At 43.7% G+C, this 15,638-nt stretch overlaps 1 protein-coding gene across 1 annotated transcript; it reads left to right on the top strand.

The window, feature by feature from the left end:
• The first annotated feature begins 1,599 nt into the window (after window positions 1-1,599).
• LOC140191623 (keratin, type II cytoskeletal 8-like) lies at window positions 1,600-8,643 on the top strand. Its single transcript, XM_072249190.1, has 9 exons — window positions 1,600-2,113; window positions 2,234-2,442; window positions 3,008-3,068; window positions 3,152-3,247; window positions 3,337-3,501; window positions 3,603-3,728; window positions 4,215-4,435; window positions 4,972-5,021; window positions 8,127-8,643. Exons 1-9 carry the CDS (start codon window positions 1,724-1,726, stop codon window positions 8,279-8,281), a joined length of 1,473 nt encoding a protein of 490 aa, XP_072105291.1. The 5' UTR covers window positions 1,600-1,723; the 3' UTR covers window positions 8,282-8,643.
• Window positions 8,644-15,638: the final 6,995 nt, after the last annotated feature.

Raw genomic sequence — 15,638 nt, 5'->3', positions numbered from 1 at the left:
CTCTGGCAGGGCCTTTGTTTCCACTGTCTACATCCTGTGGCCTGCTCCATCTCACGTAACAGCTACAAAAGGGAGACTGCCAGGACTAGTGAGCTGCGTGGTACGTAGACACTGCGCAAGAGATGAATGTGAAGTGCAGACCAGCTCCAGCATCCACTGACTCGGTCAAACATATGGGATGGGAAGGGGATGAGAAAGTGGAGCTGAGGCCAAGACCAGGCAGCCATGATACTGTAGAATTGTGACCCTATAGTGACAGAGACTGGGAGGAGACATGTGGACGTGACAGAGGGTTGCAGATGGTGGGATCTGATAGGAGATGAAGGTGAAAGATGGAACCGAATAAGGGAGGTGGGGAGGGCAGTATGGCGGAAGTTCCAGGTGTCAGGGAGCATGAAATGTGTGAAGTTACCATAACTAGAGAGAAGGTTCTCAGGAAGCTGAAAGGTCTGAAGGTAGATAAGTCACCTGGACCAGATGGTGTACACACCAGAGTTCTGAAAGAGATGGCTGAAGAGATCGTGGAAGCATTAGTAGTTATCTTTCAAGAATCACTAGATTCTGGAATGGTTTCAGAAGACTGGGAAATTGTAAATGTCACTCCACTCTCCAAGGAGGGAGAGAGGTAGAAGAAAGGAAAATATAGGCCAGTTAGTCTGACCTCATTGGCTGGGAAGGTGTTGGAGTCGATTATTAAGGATGAGCTGTCAGGATACTTGGAGGCATAAGATAAAATAGGCTGTACTCAGCATGGTTTGCTCAAGGGAAAATCTTGCCTGACAAATCTGTTGGAATTCTTTGAAGTAATAACAAACAGGATAGATAATGGAGAATTGGTTAATCTTGTACACTTGGAATTCCAGAAGGGCTTTGACAAGGTGCCACACATGAGGCTGCTTAACAAGCTACGTGTACATGGTATTACAGGGAAGATTCTAGCATGGGTAAAGCTGTGGCTGATTGGCAGGAGGCAAAGAGTGGGAATAAAGGGAGCCCGTTCTTGTTGGATGCCAGTGACCAGTGGTGTTTTACAGGGGTCTATGTTGGGACCAATTCTTTTTATATTATAAGTCAATCATTTGTTGAAGGAATTGATGACTTTATTGCAAATTTTACAGACAATGCAAAGATAGGTGGAGGGGCAAAGGGAATATGAGGTGCTGTTCCTCTAGCATGATCCTTGCAATCCAGGACGTCCAGGGCAGCCAGGTCGGTATGGGAATTCGGAGGGCAAGTAAAATGACCGGGAACCGGGAGCTGCTTTCAAAATGTCCCAGCATGCCTTGCAGTGATGGAGATACTCTGAATCTACCACCTATCTGTACAATGTATCTCAACCACCGTGGGTCAGGTGGGTTGGGCAGTCAAACTGACACCTAATGGTCGTTTCTCCGCTCTTGATCGGCGTAGCTTGAGCTCCAGGAGGGAGCTCTTCTTGTTTCCCGGACTCACTCATTCTTGCTGACGCCAGTTTGGCCCGAGGCCCCGAGAGCGGTTACCATGCACAAGCGGACAGGTTGGAACCCATGGGAGAGGGTGTGCCTAGCTCCTCCTCTATCTCGATGTTACCATGCCCATTTCTGTCAGCTGACACCCTGACCAAGCCCAGATCCGCACTGCTCATAAAAGCAGCTCAAAGCCGCTCTCACCTGCGCCAGCAGTTCAGATCGGGACTGATCGCTCCAGCAAACTCGGAACCAGAGAACAAAACTCTAATTTCACCATGAGCGGCTCTTACACCAAAAGGTCCTTTAGACAGACCACGCAGTTTTCAGGCAGCCCATCGATGCGGTCTAGTCTTGGCGGCGCCATGGGGTCGTCGCGAAGAATTAGTAGCAGAAAGGCGATGAGTGTGTCTGGAGCCGGAATTGGACCAAGTATCGGAGGGGCAAGACGTATACTTTCTGGCTCATCGTTCAGGCTTGGTTCAAGCGGTTCAAGTTACGCTTCAGGTTACGGTTCAAGTTCAAATTTCAGTTCCAGTTCGATGATGCCGGCCCTTGATCTAAGCGCCCCGCTACCACAAAATGACACCAGTCTGCAGCAAGTTCGTATGCAGGAAACGAGGGAGCTCACTACGCTCAACAACCAGTTCGCAAGTTTCATAAACCAGGTACCGTACCGTATCCAGCTCTGTCTGCGCCTGTCTTGGCAGCACTGTGCAAATGTCTCTTTTCACTTCCTCGCCAGCTCAATGCAAAAATCTAAGCGTGTGTTCATTCCTTACCCGCAGGTTCGCCTTCTCGAACAGCAAAATGCTCAGCTGAAGGTCAAACTGGAGCTCCTGAAGAGGCAGGGGACGTACACCTCCAACATCGATAACATGTTCCAAACTTACATTGACAACCTCAAGAGGCAACTGGAAACTCTTGGGCAGGAGAAGCTGAAGTTCGAATCGGACCTTGTGCAGATGCAAGGTCTAGTTGAGGACTTTAAGGGCAAGTAAGTGTACTGTCTCCCACCAGGATTTCCCAACTCGTCTGTATCTGTAACTCGTCCCGTATCTGTTCACTGGTTCAGAGAAAAAAAAGAGCGGAATCGGGCAAATCGTGGGCGGGGTAAACGTTCGAACAATTCCCGGTTACAATCAGCTATTTTCCACTGGGTTTCTTGGTAACCTAACAGCAGCTAGTGGAGGTCTGGAAGCTGGGTCGGGCAAGTGCTCGTCGGGGAGAGCTCCGTTAAGACTGAGGTCTGGATAGAGAGGTGTCACTCAGAGCTCAGGGAGTCACCGAAATAGTCGTCAGTTCAGGGACGGCAGCGTATGTTGTTTCATTCCGTCGAGGCGCGGCACGGTCGACCTGTCTGGCGTAGCGGGATGCTGTGTCTTGCGGAATCAAATGTCAGGAAGAGCGGTGCACACACGGGGATAAATAGAAGTGTGAGGAAACCCTGGCTAAGCACCAGGGAGCAAGGAGTTCCGACAACCAGCATGGCCCTGTCGAAGAAATGGGACAGAAATGTTGATTTCCAAGGGTTTGCCAGTAACGTCAGTGGTTCATTTCAGATACGAAGATGAAATTAACAGGAGAACTGAAATGGAAAACGAGTTTGTCATGGTGAAGAAGGTGAGCACTACTTTCTAGCTCTCTGTAGGACCATATCAGTGGTCTTCAATAGATTTACAAACCTTGTGCCCTACTCTCTCCAGGATGTTGATGAATCCTACATGAACAAGGTGGAATTGGAAGCAAAACTAGAAAGCCTGACTGATGAAATTGAATTCCTGAAGACAATCTTCCAAGAGGTAAATATGCTACATGGTGCAAGAGCCTTCTGGTCCTTTTGCTGTTCAATTCAGTCTCCTTACATTAGTTTTGCTCTGCCCATCTTTAGGAAATCCGTGAGCTGGAGTCACAGATTCAGAACACTGCTGTCAGCGTGCAGGTGGACACTAGCCGCAACCTGAACATAGACCAGATCATCAGTGAAGTCAAGGCCCAATACCAAAGTATGGCAGATAAAAGCCGTGATGATGCTGAGAACTGGAAAAAGGCGAAGGTGAGCTCCAGCTCCAGCCCCACGTAGAAGTGCATTGATAGCTCTGACCTCTGTGCTGGGAGGAGAAACCCTTACTAACGTCTACCAGTGTCTCCTTGCAGATGGTGGAACTCAGCACAATGCCTGGAGGTCATGCGGAAGAAGTGCGAGTGATCAAATCGGAGTGTAATGATCTGCAGAGTCGCATCCGTAAGCTGACTGGGGACATCGAGTATCTAAAGCAGCAGGTAAGTCAGGAAGTGAAAGCAAACAAGAGATCTTGGTTGCGGCCTAACGACGGTAGCAAGCTGTCTTTCCTCTCAAGTCCCGAGTCCTAATGCAGCGACCCGACCCAAATGGTCAATAATTCTTTATGCCTTCACAGATGCTACTTCACCCGCTGATCTTCTGCAGTAGTTCTGCTATTTTCTTACTCCAGACTGCAGCATCTGCCGTCTCTTGCATCTGCACTTTTCTCTTCCCAGCCCAAAGCAAATGACCAAGAGACAGCTGAAACACAGGTCAATCTGAGCTAAATCATACACTGGGGAACTTTCAGTAGTAACAACCTGGCTGGTTCCTTCCACTGTAACCCTTGTGAACTCGATTACTCCTAAGCCAATCTGCAATACTCTACTCTCAGTATGGCTCTTTCCGATAGCAGGGTGGGGATGTTGGCAAGGCTTCATGTTATAATCTGCAAAAATGTCCACACTCACCTCTGTGTGTCTCAGCGTTTGAAACTGGAGGCTGCGATCGCTGAAGCCGAGGAACGTGGCGAGATGTCTCTCAAAGACAGTAAACAAAATATCGTTGATCTGCAAGAAGCCATCAGGAAAGCAAAACAGGAGATTGCCAAGCAAACTCGTGAAATCGACGAGCTGATAAATGTCAAGTTGGCTCTGGATATCGAAATTAACACCTACAGTAAACTACTGGCGCAAGAGGAAATCAGGTAGGGCTTTGGTCTTTTCCAAGTTCCAGATATCACACTGGGTTTATGCCACAGTCCTGCGTACTTGCAGATTACAATCTGTACGGGCTCTTTATTGCACTCTTCATTACTAGAGTCTTTGTCTTTAATGGGGCATTTGGTCCAGGGAGTGGCACTTACTTTTGTTTAAAGGCTGGTTTTCATCTGACCCCAGAAATACATCCGACTCAGTCTCCGAATGAACATCTAGTCAGTGATTCAGTCACCACTAGGTGAACTCTCCCCTGATGCTGCAGTGGATGAAGCACTGTACAACATAAGCAGGCTGACAAATAGCTCCCTGCGCACACTGACGAGGCTACTGCTGCTCACCGGCAGCACTCGAACTTACAGAATCAGTGTCTCGGGCAAGGCTCGACAGAGTCAATGTGCCCGTCAACTTCACCCATGCAGCTCATTGCTGCTTTCAGAAGGAAACCCTTGGTAACTTGAAAAAGATATATTTCTGAACATCCTAGAAATGGCTGTTGTTACACAAGTGTTTCCTTTATCAACAGGATGGTAGAAGGCGTCAAAACCCTCAGCGTCCAACAAGTTTCACAGCAAGGTAAGAGAACGTATAATCCTTGCTTGAAATTTTAACTACTGACCAAAACACAAACCGCAAAATGAAAAATGGAATATTCTGGAAATATTCTTCGTTCTTCTCCAAGTCTTGATACCTCATTGTTCTGTTTACAAATCATTCTGTTGTACATTTTCAGAGCAGTGGTACTCATTTCTGTGATTGTATTTCTTATGAATGTTTTCCAAATGATTTTCCTGAATTGATATCATCAATGGTTCACTGTCCTTTGTTGCTCTCTTCTCCCTTTCACATGCTCTAAAATTACTCTTCCCAAAAAAGGCTCACATTTAACATTTCCTTCTTATAAATCAACACCCTCTTTGACATCTTTCTGTTGCCTTCAGTCCTCAAATGTCCCGTTGCGTCCTAAATTGGGGTTTGAATGACACCCTGACACCCCATACGATTGTGACCATGGTCAGCAATGCCTCTTTGTCCTTTCTTTACCTGTTTGCAACAAAAGATGCCATTGCTTGTTTAACCATTGTCCAATGATAGGAAACAGCTTCTTAGCCCAGGCCATAAGACGAATGAATTCCCTGCCTCCTCTCAGGTCTCATCACACATGAAGCACCAGCAGCGTTATACTGTTTACTTTTTAACTTGTGTTGTCAATGCACCCTTATTATTTGTTAATTTATTTGTGGCTATATTACTTTATGTGTTCTGAGCGAGTTGTATATACCATGTTGTGCACTTTGGTCTGGAGGAATATTGTTTGGTTTGGCGGTATACATGTGCACGAGTGAATGACAATAACCTTGAACTTGAACAATGCTTCACCTTTGAATAGTCCTTCCCTGTTCTCATTTGGTAGGCAGCTTATTTCCTATAATCCAAAGTCTGCAAAGGCCTATTTCTCACCTATGATCATGATCTCAGTGATAGCATCCAAAACCGAGCATCGGGCTCCTCTGATACTGTGAAAAAATGCAGATGCTACAAATATGAAATTTAAAAATTACACTGGAAATACGCAGCAGGCCAGGTAGCATCCAAGGGAAGAGAAATAGAGTCAATGTTTCATGTCAAAAGTCGCTCATCACAACTGAGAAAGAAAGAAAGTAAGAGTTTTAAGTTGCCAGGAAGGTGGGGGACAGGTCAATAGGACCAAGGGAGTATCTCAGATAGGGGGAAGCCAAGATTGCTATTTAGATAAGTTGTTGGCGTCACCCAGTCGACGGGTTAATCGAGGCAGTTAGAGAGTGAGAATACAAACAGAGGAACTTGACAAGGTGTGAAATGTCAGGCTGTCTGACGTGTCCAGTCGGCCAGGCCTACTTTTAAAGTGAGGTAAATCGGTGTGCAAATAGAGGAATTAAGTTCCCTTATGTCGCCGTACTCAATTTCAAGTGGAGAAGGCAGCAACATGGCCCAAACAGAAAATGAGTTGCAAAGCGCATGTTGGTCCTCCTTATATCAGCATATTATAAATTGAATATTAGAAATTGAAGCCACAGACAGAGGTCAGAGTGGGAGCTGGATGGAGAGTTAAATAGGCAACAAAAGGGAGCTTTGGTCACTCCTGGTGCTCTGCAATGTTGTCACTCCGTCTGCAGCTGGTGGAGGAAACCACACTGTGAACACTGAGTGCAAGACACTAGATTGAAAGAAGTGCAAGTGAATTGCTGCTCCAACTTGAAGGACTGTTTGCATCCCCAGACACTGGGAAGGAAAGAGATGAACGGACAGGTGTAGCATCTCCTGTAATTTCACAAAACACGCAGTGACATTGGGATAGAAGACAGTTGCCCAGGGAACAGTCTCGTTTACATGATGAAAGGCAGGGAAGGTATGGACGTATCCAGTTGTGGAATATTGTGGAAGCTGGTGCAAATTGTAAAGGATGAGCTGTTAAACGCTGAACTGGTGAGGTGGAAGATAATGACTAGAGGATCTCTGTCCTTGCTCTGTCTGAGAGGTGAGGGATGGAGAGCAGAAATGCAGGAAATAGATGAACTACAGCCAAAAACTCTATTGATTATGGTAGAGGAGAAACTACAGGTCATGGTAGAAGTCATTTTAGAAACACGTGGAAGTCTTTAACAATTCTTGCAATAAGTTTATTTTCAATCAAAGCTACCGTAGTCTTAGTGGCCACTCTTATTAGGTACCTGCTCATGGTCTTCTGTTGCTGTAGCACATCCACTTCAAGGTTTAACCATTATGTGCCTTTCAGATGCTCTTCTGCACACCACTGTTGTGACACGTAGTAATTTGAGTTACTGTCGTCTTCCTGTCAGCTTGAACCAGTCTGGCCTTTCTCCTCTGACTTCTTTCATTAACAAGGCTTTTTCACTCACAGAACTTCCACTCACTGATTGTCCTTGTTTTGTGTACCATTCTCCGTAAACTCTAGAGACTGTTGTGCACGAAAATCCCAGGAGACCAGCAGTTCTTGAGAGACTCAAATTATCCCGTCTGACAGCAACAATCAATTGGGTCAACGTCACTTCGATTACATTTCTTCCCCCATCTGATGTTTGATCTGAACAACTGAACCTCTTGAACATGTCTGCATGCCTTTATGCACTGAGTTGCTGCCACATAATTGACTGATTAGATATTTGCATTAGCCAGCAGGTGTACAAGGTGTGCCTAATAAAGAGGCCACTGAATGTATGTCGTCCATTTTATAAATTATTCTACCCCCCATCATCTTTTGTGCTCACTGACTTATATTGGCTCCTAAACTGGTATACCTCAGTTTTAAGATCTGAGTCTTCAAATCTTTCCATAGCAAAGATCTTCCCTGTCTCTGTAAACTACTCTGCACACCCTGAGCCATGACTGATGGAATGGCACTCATGGATAAGTAGTTCCTACATTTCAGTGATTTCTTTCTCGAAATTTCATTTCCACCTTTTTTCTCTCTCCTTTAAAATTTATGATTTCAAAATGCTTTGATATATCTGTATACATAAAATCTTAGAGTCAAGCATTTGCTTACTAAAAGTTACGTGAAGCACTTGGGGCTGTTTTACTCTGTTAAGATTGTGACCTGCTTGATGTCATTGCAATTGTTTTCTCAATTTCAGGATGCATATTCTAAAGTGTCTTTTTCCTTTCCTCTCCCTTTTACAGGAAGTTTTGGGGATTTCAGCAGCGCAAGTAGTGGTATGTCTGGCTACCTCAAAGGGGGCAGTGAGATGGAAACTGGTGGAAAAAGAGCAGTAATTCTGAGCTCAGTGCAGCAGACCTCTTCAAGCAGAAGTGGATCTTCAATCAATCAGTTATAAACTACTGTCAGTTATGTCTCTGGTGACTCTCTTGCCAGTTTTTATACTTCATTCACACAGTCTGTTCAGTGAAGTGGTTAACTTGTTTAGATTAACTTTCTGCCTGATCTTGGAATTCTACTCAATTTTACATAGTTAAGCAACATGAAATTAACCAATACACAGCAAACGTCAAGTTAGTCTGTAACTTGGGTTTGTGGGAAAAGTGGAAAGTTCATCCTTTACTTCTTGGGCCTTTGAAAATAGGAAATTAATCAAAGTTTTAGATGTGGTGCTCTGATTTGTGATTTTGACTCATTTTATGTTGGGGATTTATCTTTTGTGGCATTTCTGTAACACTGAATAAACTGAAATTTTTGAATCTGCCAATCTGGACTCTTTCTTTGCTTAAGCACATTATTCAAGTACTGAAAAGAGAAACCATCATACCTTTGTCAGAAATTCAAGAACTTTGAAATAATTTGTAAGTTAGAGGAAGGTTACTGAAAGAAACATAAAATATGTTTAAAGCTATCACACAAGTCCAAGCATAGCAGCCAGCTAGCTCCTCCTTCACCAAAGAAATTACTTTTACATTGTCTTAGAGAACATATTTATCGACTTATTGAGATACAGCGCGGAACAGGCCCTTCGAGCCATATTGCCCAATTTTTAACGCTAGCCTAATCAGGGGACAATTTACAATGACCAATTAACCTACCGACCTGTATGTCTTTGGACTGTGGAAGGAAACTGGAGCACCCGGAGGAAACCCACGCGGTCACAGTGAGAACATACAAACTCCTTACAGGCAGTGGCGGGAATTGAACCTCAGTTGTCTACACTGTAAAGCATTGTGCTAACAACTGCACTACAGTGCCATTGGAATCTGATGAAAAAAAATTTTAATCGTGTGAATATTCTCCTTTCTCTCAAGGGTTCTGAGCATCGTAAATGCTGCCCAGTTGAAAGGTATAGTGAGAGACACAAAGAATCAGAACAATCCCATGGGAAACAGTCCAAATTGAATGAGGAAAGTAACCTTCATCTATGGGCAGTGAGCGTCCTGGATGAAACAGTCTCTCACCTGTTTCAAGTTAGTATAGGCCTGCAATTTCCAATCTCCAGTTTACAAGAAGAACTACAAAGCATATCCATAGAAAGTGATAGTACAAGAGATTAGGGTAGTAAAATAGGTGTAGGTTATGCTTGCCTTCATTGGTCAGGGTATTGAGTTAAAGTTGGCAAATCATGTTGTAGCTACACAAAACTTTGGCTAGGCCACATTTGGAGTATTTTGTCCCATTCTGGTTTCTGCACTGCAGGAAGAATGGAAGGACTTTGGACCGAGAATGTATAAGAGATTCGCCAGGATGCTGTATGGATTGGAGTGTATTCGATGTGTTGGTGGCTGACGGGCGACATGATAAAGAGTATATAAAATTATGAGAGGTAAAGATCGGGTAACTAATCAGAGTTTTTCCCCAGGTGGAAATGTCAAATATTGGAGGACATACGTAGATTTAAGGTGAAAGTAGGAAAGTTTAAAGAAAATGTACAAGTCAAGTTCTTTATACAGAGAGTGGTGGATGCCTAGAATGTGCTGAAACACTGGTTGTTGGAAGTAGATAGGATATGAACATTTTAGAACCACTTATGCAGCCACGTGAACAGGCAGGGAATGAATGGATGTAGACAATTTGCAGGAAGATAGGATGAATTGAAAATTGGAAATCACTAAGAAAACAAATTACAACGGGAGATAAACAAGGCATCTCAAAGGGCAATGTGACAATAGTCAGATTTCAATATGCAGATAGATTGGGAAAATCAAGTTGATGCTGGATTGCAAGAGAGGATTTGTAGATTGCGGACAAGATGGCCCTTTTAAAGAAGGTGGTGGTTGAGCCCACTGGGGAAAGGCTATTCTGGAATGGGTGTTGTGTAATGAACCAGATTTGATGAGGAAGCTTAAAGTAAAGGAACCCTTATGAGACAGTGATCATAATATGATAGAATTCACCCTGCAATTTGAGAGGGAGAAGCTAAAGTCAGATGTATCAGTATTACAGTGGAGTAAAGGGAATTACAGAGGCATGAGAGGGGTGCTGGCCAAAGCTGATCGGAAGGAAACATTAGCAGGGATGACGGCAGAGCAACAATGGTTAGAGCCTCTGGGAGCAATTTGGAAGATACAGGACAGATACATCCCAAAGAAGAAATATTCTCAAGGCAAGTGGCTGACAAGAGAAGTCAAGGCCGACATAAGAGCAAAACACAGGGCATATAATAGAAGGAAAATTAGTGGGAAACTTGAGGAGTGGGAAGCTTTCAGAAATCAACAGAAGACAACTAAAATAGCCATAAGGAGCTAAAAAATGAGCTACAAAGGTAAGCTAGCCAACAATATCAAAAACGATCTCAAAAGTAGCCTCCCATAGTGCGTGAGTCTCAGAGCAGAGGGTATACACTCAGAATAGAGGGACGTCCATTTAGAATGAAGATTAGGAGAGATTTCTATAGCCAGGGGGTGGTGAATCTGTGGAATTTGTTGCCATAATTGGCTGTGGAGGCCACGTCATCAGGTGTATTTAAGGTGGGGGTTCATAGATTCTTGCTAACTCAGAGCATCCAGATAGTATGTTTTATATGTAAGGGGTTTCTTCTTTTATGTTACTGCGTAGGCTAATTAAAATGGCTTCTTTGTTGTGTTATAATTAAAATGGCTTCTTTGTTATGTTAACTGCTGAGAAAGTTCTCTCGCTCACAGCTTGTTTGGGTTATCATGTTGATAAGAGAACAAATGAACCAATGGGCATCCATGTTATTCTTTCTAGTGTGTCTGTAAGTTATTATGATGCGTGGGTTTTTGGGGAGAAGGCGCCATGGACAGAGAGAGGATGGACAATGTGCTGTGAGCTGGCTAACGGGGTCGGACCCGAGCAGGAGTCCAAGGTCCGGGGTCTTCGGTGAGGAGAGGAGACGGCGACAGACTCGTGTGGAGCGCCTGGTCGACCACCGTGGTTGGTCCCAGGCGGCACGTCGAAGTGGTCAGAGGGGAACGAATGGTGAAGAGAGGATCGTTACTAGAGCTCCAACTGTTTGTGCACGAAGAGATTGAACTTTGATAAGTGTGGTGCCTTTCATTTTCCTTTTATATTTTATGTCTATTCATTATATAGTTCCAGTAATCTCTATAAACTGTCATTCATTTTATCATATATGGTGTATTGTCTGTTATTTGGCAGGGTGGGTTACATCACACAGCATCCACGCAAACTTAATTACCCAGTTTGGTGGGGCCGAGGGCTGTTTCCCGAGACGACAGCAAGTTGAGCGACCCTAAGGCTTGCCAGGGGGGCTTACATACAGAATCTGTGAAAATTGGTGAGGGTCATCAGGGACATGCTGAAGTTCCTTAGAATTCTGAGGAAGTAGAGGCACTAATGTGCTTCCTTGGCTGTATCATCCATGTAGCTGAGCCAAGACAAATTGTCGGTGATAAGTACACCTGGTCATTTGAAACTCCCAACCATCTCCACTACAGCACCATTGATAGACATGGGTGTGTTCTCCATCCCACTTCTTGAAGTCATTGAAAGATCAAACACATTATTGGGATGTGACTGCAGCATTATCAAAGGTTCCAGTGCCCTAAATTTAGTAAAGTACACAGAGTGGAAGTTGCATACGATTGCTTTTAACTGGAGTAGCTATTGCACATCTAACTCTGCTCCAGGTTGCACAATTGGTGCCTCTCCTAGTCATACCTCAGCCATAATTATAAACTTGATTCTGGCCAGGTACTTAATCATACTCCATTCACCCATTTACCTCCCGGCCATTTTCTGACTGCACGTTCCAGGACCATGTTCATATCGATGTTTCCTGCCCACATCCAGCTGCATACATGGCCCAGTTCCCAGCTTTGTCCTTGGGCGTGAAGGAGGGAGTCAATATCCCTGCTGTCATTAATGTAAGGTTCTGTTCTCAGCAATTTGCTGAGGATCGATGGCTAAGCCAGAAGTAGGTGAGCTTGGCAAGTTAGTAGTTGCCATCTTGAGCATGGTTAAAGCTATATATGCAGCTGATCGTGCCCCACCATCAGCTTCTCTGTGATCTTCTCTGCCGATAATTCACTAATGGCAGTGTAAGTGGCTTTTTGAGGGCAAGCAGATCATCTGTTGGAATCTCACCATGGATTATGCAACTTGACAGCAAGAGATGCAATACTGCAGATCATGAAGTAACGTGCATAATCCTGAGCACAAATAAAGCTGATGCCTTGAGAAAACCAGGATAGTGATTCTAAAGCCTTGTACCAAAATCTCCAACTACACACTACTTATTTCCCAACAACATCCTAAGCATGGTTTCATCTTCTGAATTAGGCATAGAAAATAAAGTGCCACTGCTATCTAAATGTCAACAACAATACTTTCATTATCGAGATTGGCAAAATACATACAATAAATGTGTACAAATTCCATGTGTTTGCTAGGTGAAAATGTATTGTCAACCTTGAACCTGATTTGTCAACTTGTATTGCACTTGCTCTGTTAAATTCTTGTCACGGTCCCGGCCGTCCCTTCTATTTATTCCTGATGTTCTCCTAATTCCCTTTCCCCGCGTGTTTCTCCAGCTCCCCGTGTGTGTGTGTGTGTGTGTGTGTGTGTGTGTGTGTGTGTGTGTGTGTGTGTGTGTGTGTGTGTGTGTGTGTGTGTTCCTTTTGTTCTCCCGGGCTTCCTGATTGCGGTGTACCTGAATCTCATCTAACCTGCAGCGTAAGTACCCCGGCTTTCCATCCACTCATCGCCAGATCGTTGCTTCAGCCAGTGTGCTAGTTCACGTCCTAGGCCGCTTACAATTGTGTATTCTAGATTCTCTTTCCGCGCTGTTGTTTGCCGGTGTCAACTCTGTCTCTCTGTATCAGTGTCCTGCATTTGGGTTCAGCTGTTCGTCTCAACAATTCTGTATTCCTTTAGTACTACCTCGAAGTTATTACGTTTGGATACCCTGTCTGGATGGCGTGCAAAGCAAAAGCATTTCTCTACATCTTCTCAGTACATGTGACAATATCAAACCAATTACTTGCACGTGTACTACCATCAGCTCATAGTGGAAGCTACTGAGCCAATAGGCTGGTCCTGGACTTATTTCATAATTTACTGGCATAATTTACATATTACTATTTAAATATTTATGGTTCTATTACTACTTATTATTTATGGTCCAACTGTAACAAAAACCAATTTCCCCCGCGATCAATAAAGTATGACTATGCCTATGACTATTATTAGCTTCCAAATGAGACCAAATTGGAGAGGACCTGCCGCATTGTGCATCTGAAGAGAATTTGATGCCAAGCAGCTCAGCGTGGTTGGAGAAAACACAGACACCCAGACACTGTCTTTACTTCCCACAAAGAAAGTGGCATTCTGATCGCACAAAAAGAAAATCACACTTTCTGAATTCTCCAAGATCTGTTGTTAGACCCATTGGACATCAGCTGCCCTTGATCAAATCTAAGCAGAAATGTCATTGGAGGCATATTAGACAGTTTTGCAACACATATAGAGGCAAATATGAAGCATGTTCAACTTGTGACCTCAGTCAACTGCTTCGCCAAATTGGGAATTAAAGCACAGGGAAAGCTTGTGAGGGAAGATATATGCTACATTAGCCAATTGGCATAGCTTTTCCAAATTGTAGCAAGAGGGTAATAAAAGGCAACAATTCTGATGGACACAGAGAGACAAAGACAATAGCATATAATAGGCAAGAATTGTGAACATCTTTGTGCGGTATCATGAATAATGCACTAACCTGGAAGACCTCTGGCCTGGTAGAAAACTCCAAACATTTCTTTGGAACCCGAGATACTTTGTAAACATGGGTTGCAATGTTTTTTACAGTTTCAAATATATTTATACAAACAATATATAAATGTTGGTTAACAACTTTAAAAAAAAATTTATTGACCTTCTAGGGTATGTGCTTTCTATTTAGAAATCTTTATATCTCCTTGATGTGTCAATCATGGTGCATAATAACAAATTGTACCATTTGAAGTTCAGGTTCAAGTTAATGGAATTCACACAGCCATCTCCATTTATGAAATTTTGCTTGAAAAAATGCTTTTCAGGGTCAAGTCCCTTTCATTAGACAATCACTACCTATATTCTGACACATATAAATTGTTGCGATTAAGCATTAACATTGATCAGTCGTATTGAGGAGTATTTCAGCATAAATTTACAGCAAATGAAGCATTTGTAGTGTTGCACCCGTCAGGAGAAACAATTTTTTTTCTGTAGTTAGCAATTTTCATCACACGCAGCTGAGTTCTTGCACCAACGAGTGGGTTCCTCTCAAACCCAGGTTTCAGACCGACCTGAATGAGGACATGAAGTCCAGGAGGTTTCTCACATTCTTTCCGACCCCTGTGCCACGAAACCATCAAGTACAGTAAATATATGATGGTATTTCATCAGTTAACAAGATAATCCTTTTGAGGCAGCAGAAAATAATGGTTGCTGAAAATTCTATACATCTAAGAGAATTACCGCATAATGGTCTTTGGGCCCTCAGCATCTCTCCGGAATAATGATGCAACCAGTTACTCTCTGTCAACGTGAGAAAATCTGCAGATGCTGGAAATCTTGAAGAAGGGTTTCAGCCTGAAATATCAACTGTTTACTCCTTTCCGCAGATGCTGCCTGCTGAGTTTCTCCAGCATTTTGTGTGTGCAGTCCTCTGTCAACACTGTTCCTCTGCCTGGCAGAGCATGTCCTTACCCTTAGTAACTTCTCTTTTGATTCCTCCCACTTTCCACAAGCAAAGGTGTAGTCAAGGGCACACTCACAGGCCCCAGCTAAGGCTACATGCACCAGTCCTTACTCCAAAGCTACTCTGGCCTTTCAGCTTACACTAGCATAGAGGTTTCACCTAGCAGGACCGCAGTCATTTTATCTGTGCTGCTTCCCTTCATTAAAATGACAAGTTTGCTTACTTTAGTGAATATTTGTATTATTTTTTCATTCATTTACAGAAAGTGAACATCCTACAGGAAATAAATATATTTTCACAACAGCATCTATTCTTTTGAATTACTCAGATGCCTAACTACCACCAATATCTGAAAGTTTTAAGGGCCCTTGAAAACATCAGTAGCCAAAAAGCCATCAGGGTGGTTCTCTGGCAGGGCCTTTGTTTCCACTGTCTACATCCTGTGGCCTGCTCCATCTCACGTAACAGCTACAAAAGGGAGACTGCCAGGACTAGTGAGCTGCGTGGTACGTAGACACTGCGCAAGAGATGAATGTGAAGTGCAGACCAGCTCCAGCATCCACTGACTCGGTCAAACATATGGGATGGG

The sequence above is a fragment of the Mobula birostris genome, chromosome X (assembly GCF_030028105.1).
Source record: "Mobula birostris isolate sMobBir1 chromosome X, sMobBir1.hap1, whole genome shotgun sequence".
Taxonomy (NCBI): Eukaryota; Metazoa; Chordata; class Chondrichthyes; order Myliobatiformes; family Myliobatidae; genus Mobula; species Mobula birostris.
This window is presented reverse-complemented; position numbering and strand designations above follow the sequence as displayed.

What these genes read in the sequence shown, in the direction of transcription:
- LOC140191623 (XM_072249190.1), top strand. Translation starts at nt 1,724, where the DNA reads ATGAGCGGCTCTTACACCAAAAGGTCCTTTAGACAGACCACGCAGTTT. An exon ending in TGAAGACAATCTTCCAAGAG is followed by an intron (nt 3,248 to 3,336) that starts GTAAATATGCTA and finishes GCCCATCTTTAG; the next exon opens with GAAATCCGTGAGCTGGAGTC. An exon ending in AGAACTGGAAAAAGGCGAAG is followed by an intron (nt 3,502 to 3,602) that starts GTGAGCTCCAGC and finishes GTCTCCTTGCAG; the next exon opens with ATGGTGGAACTCAGCACAAT.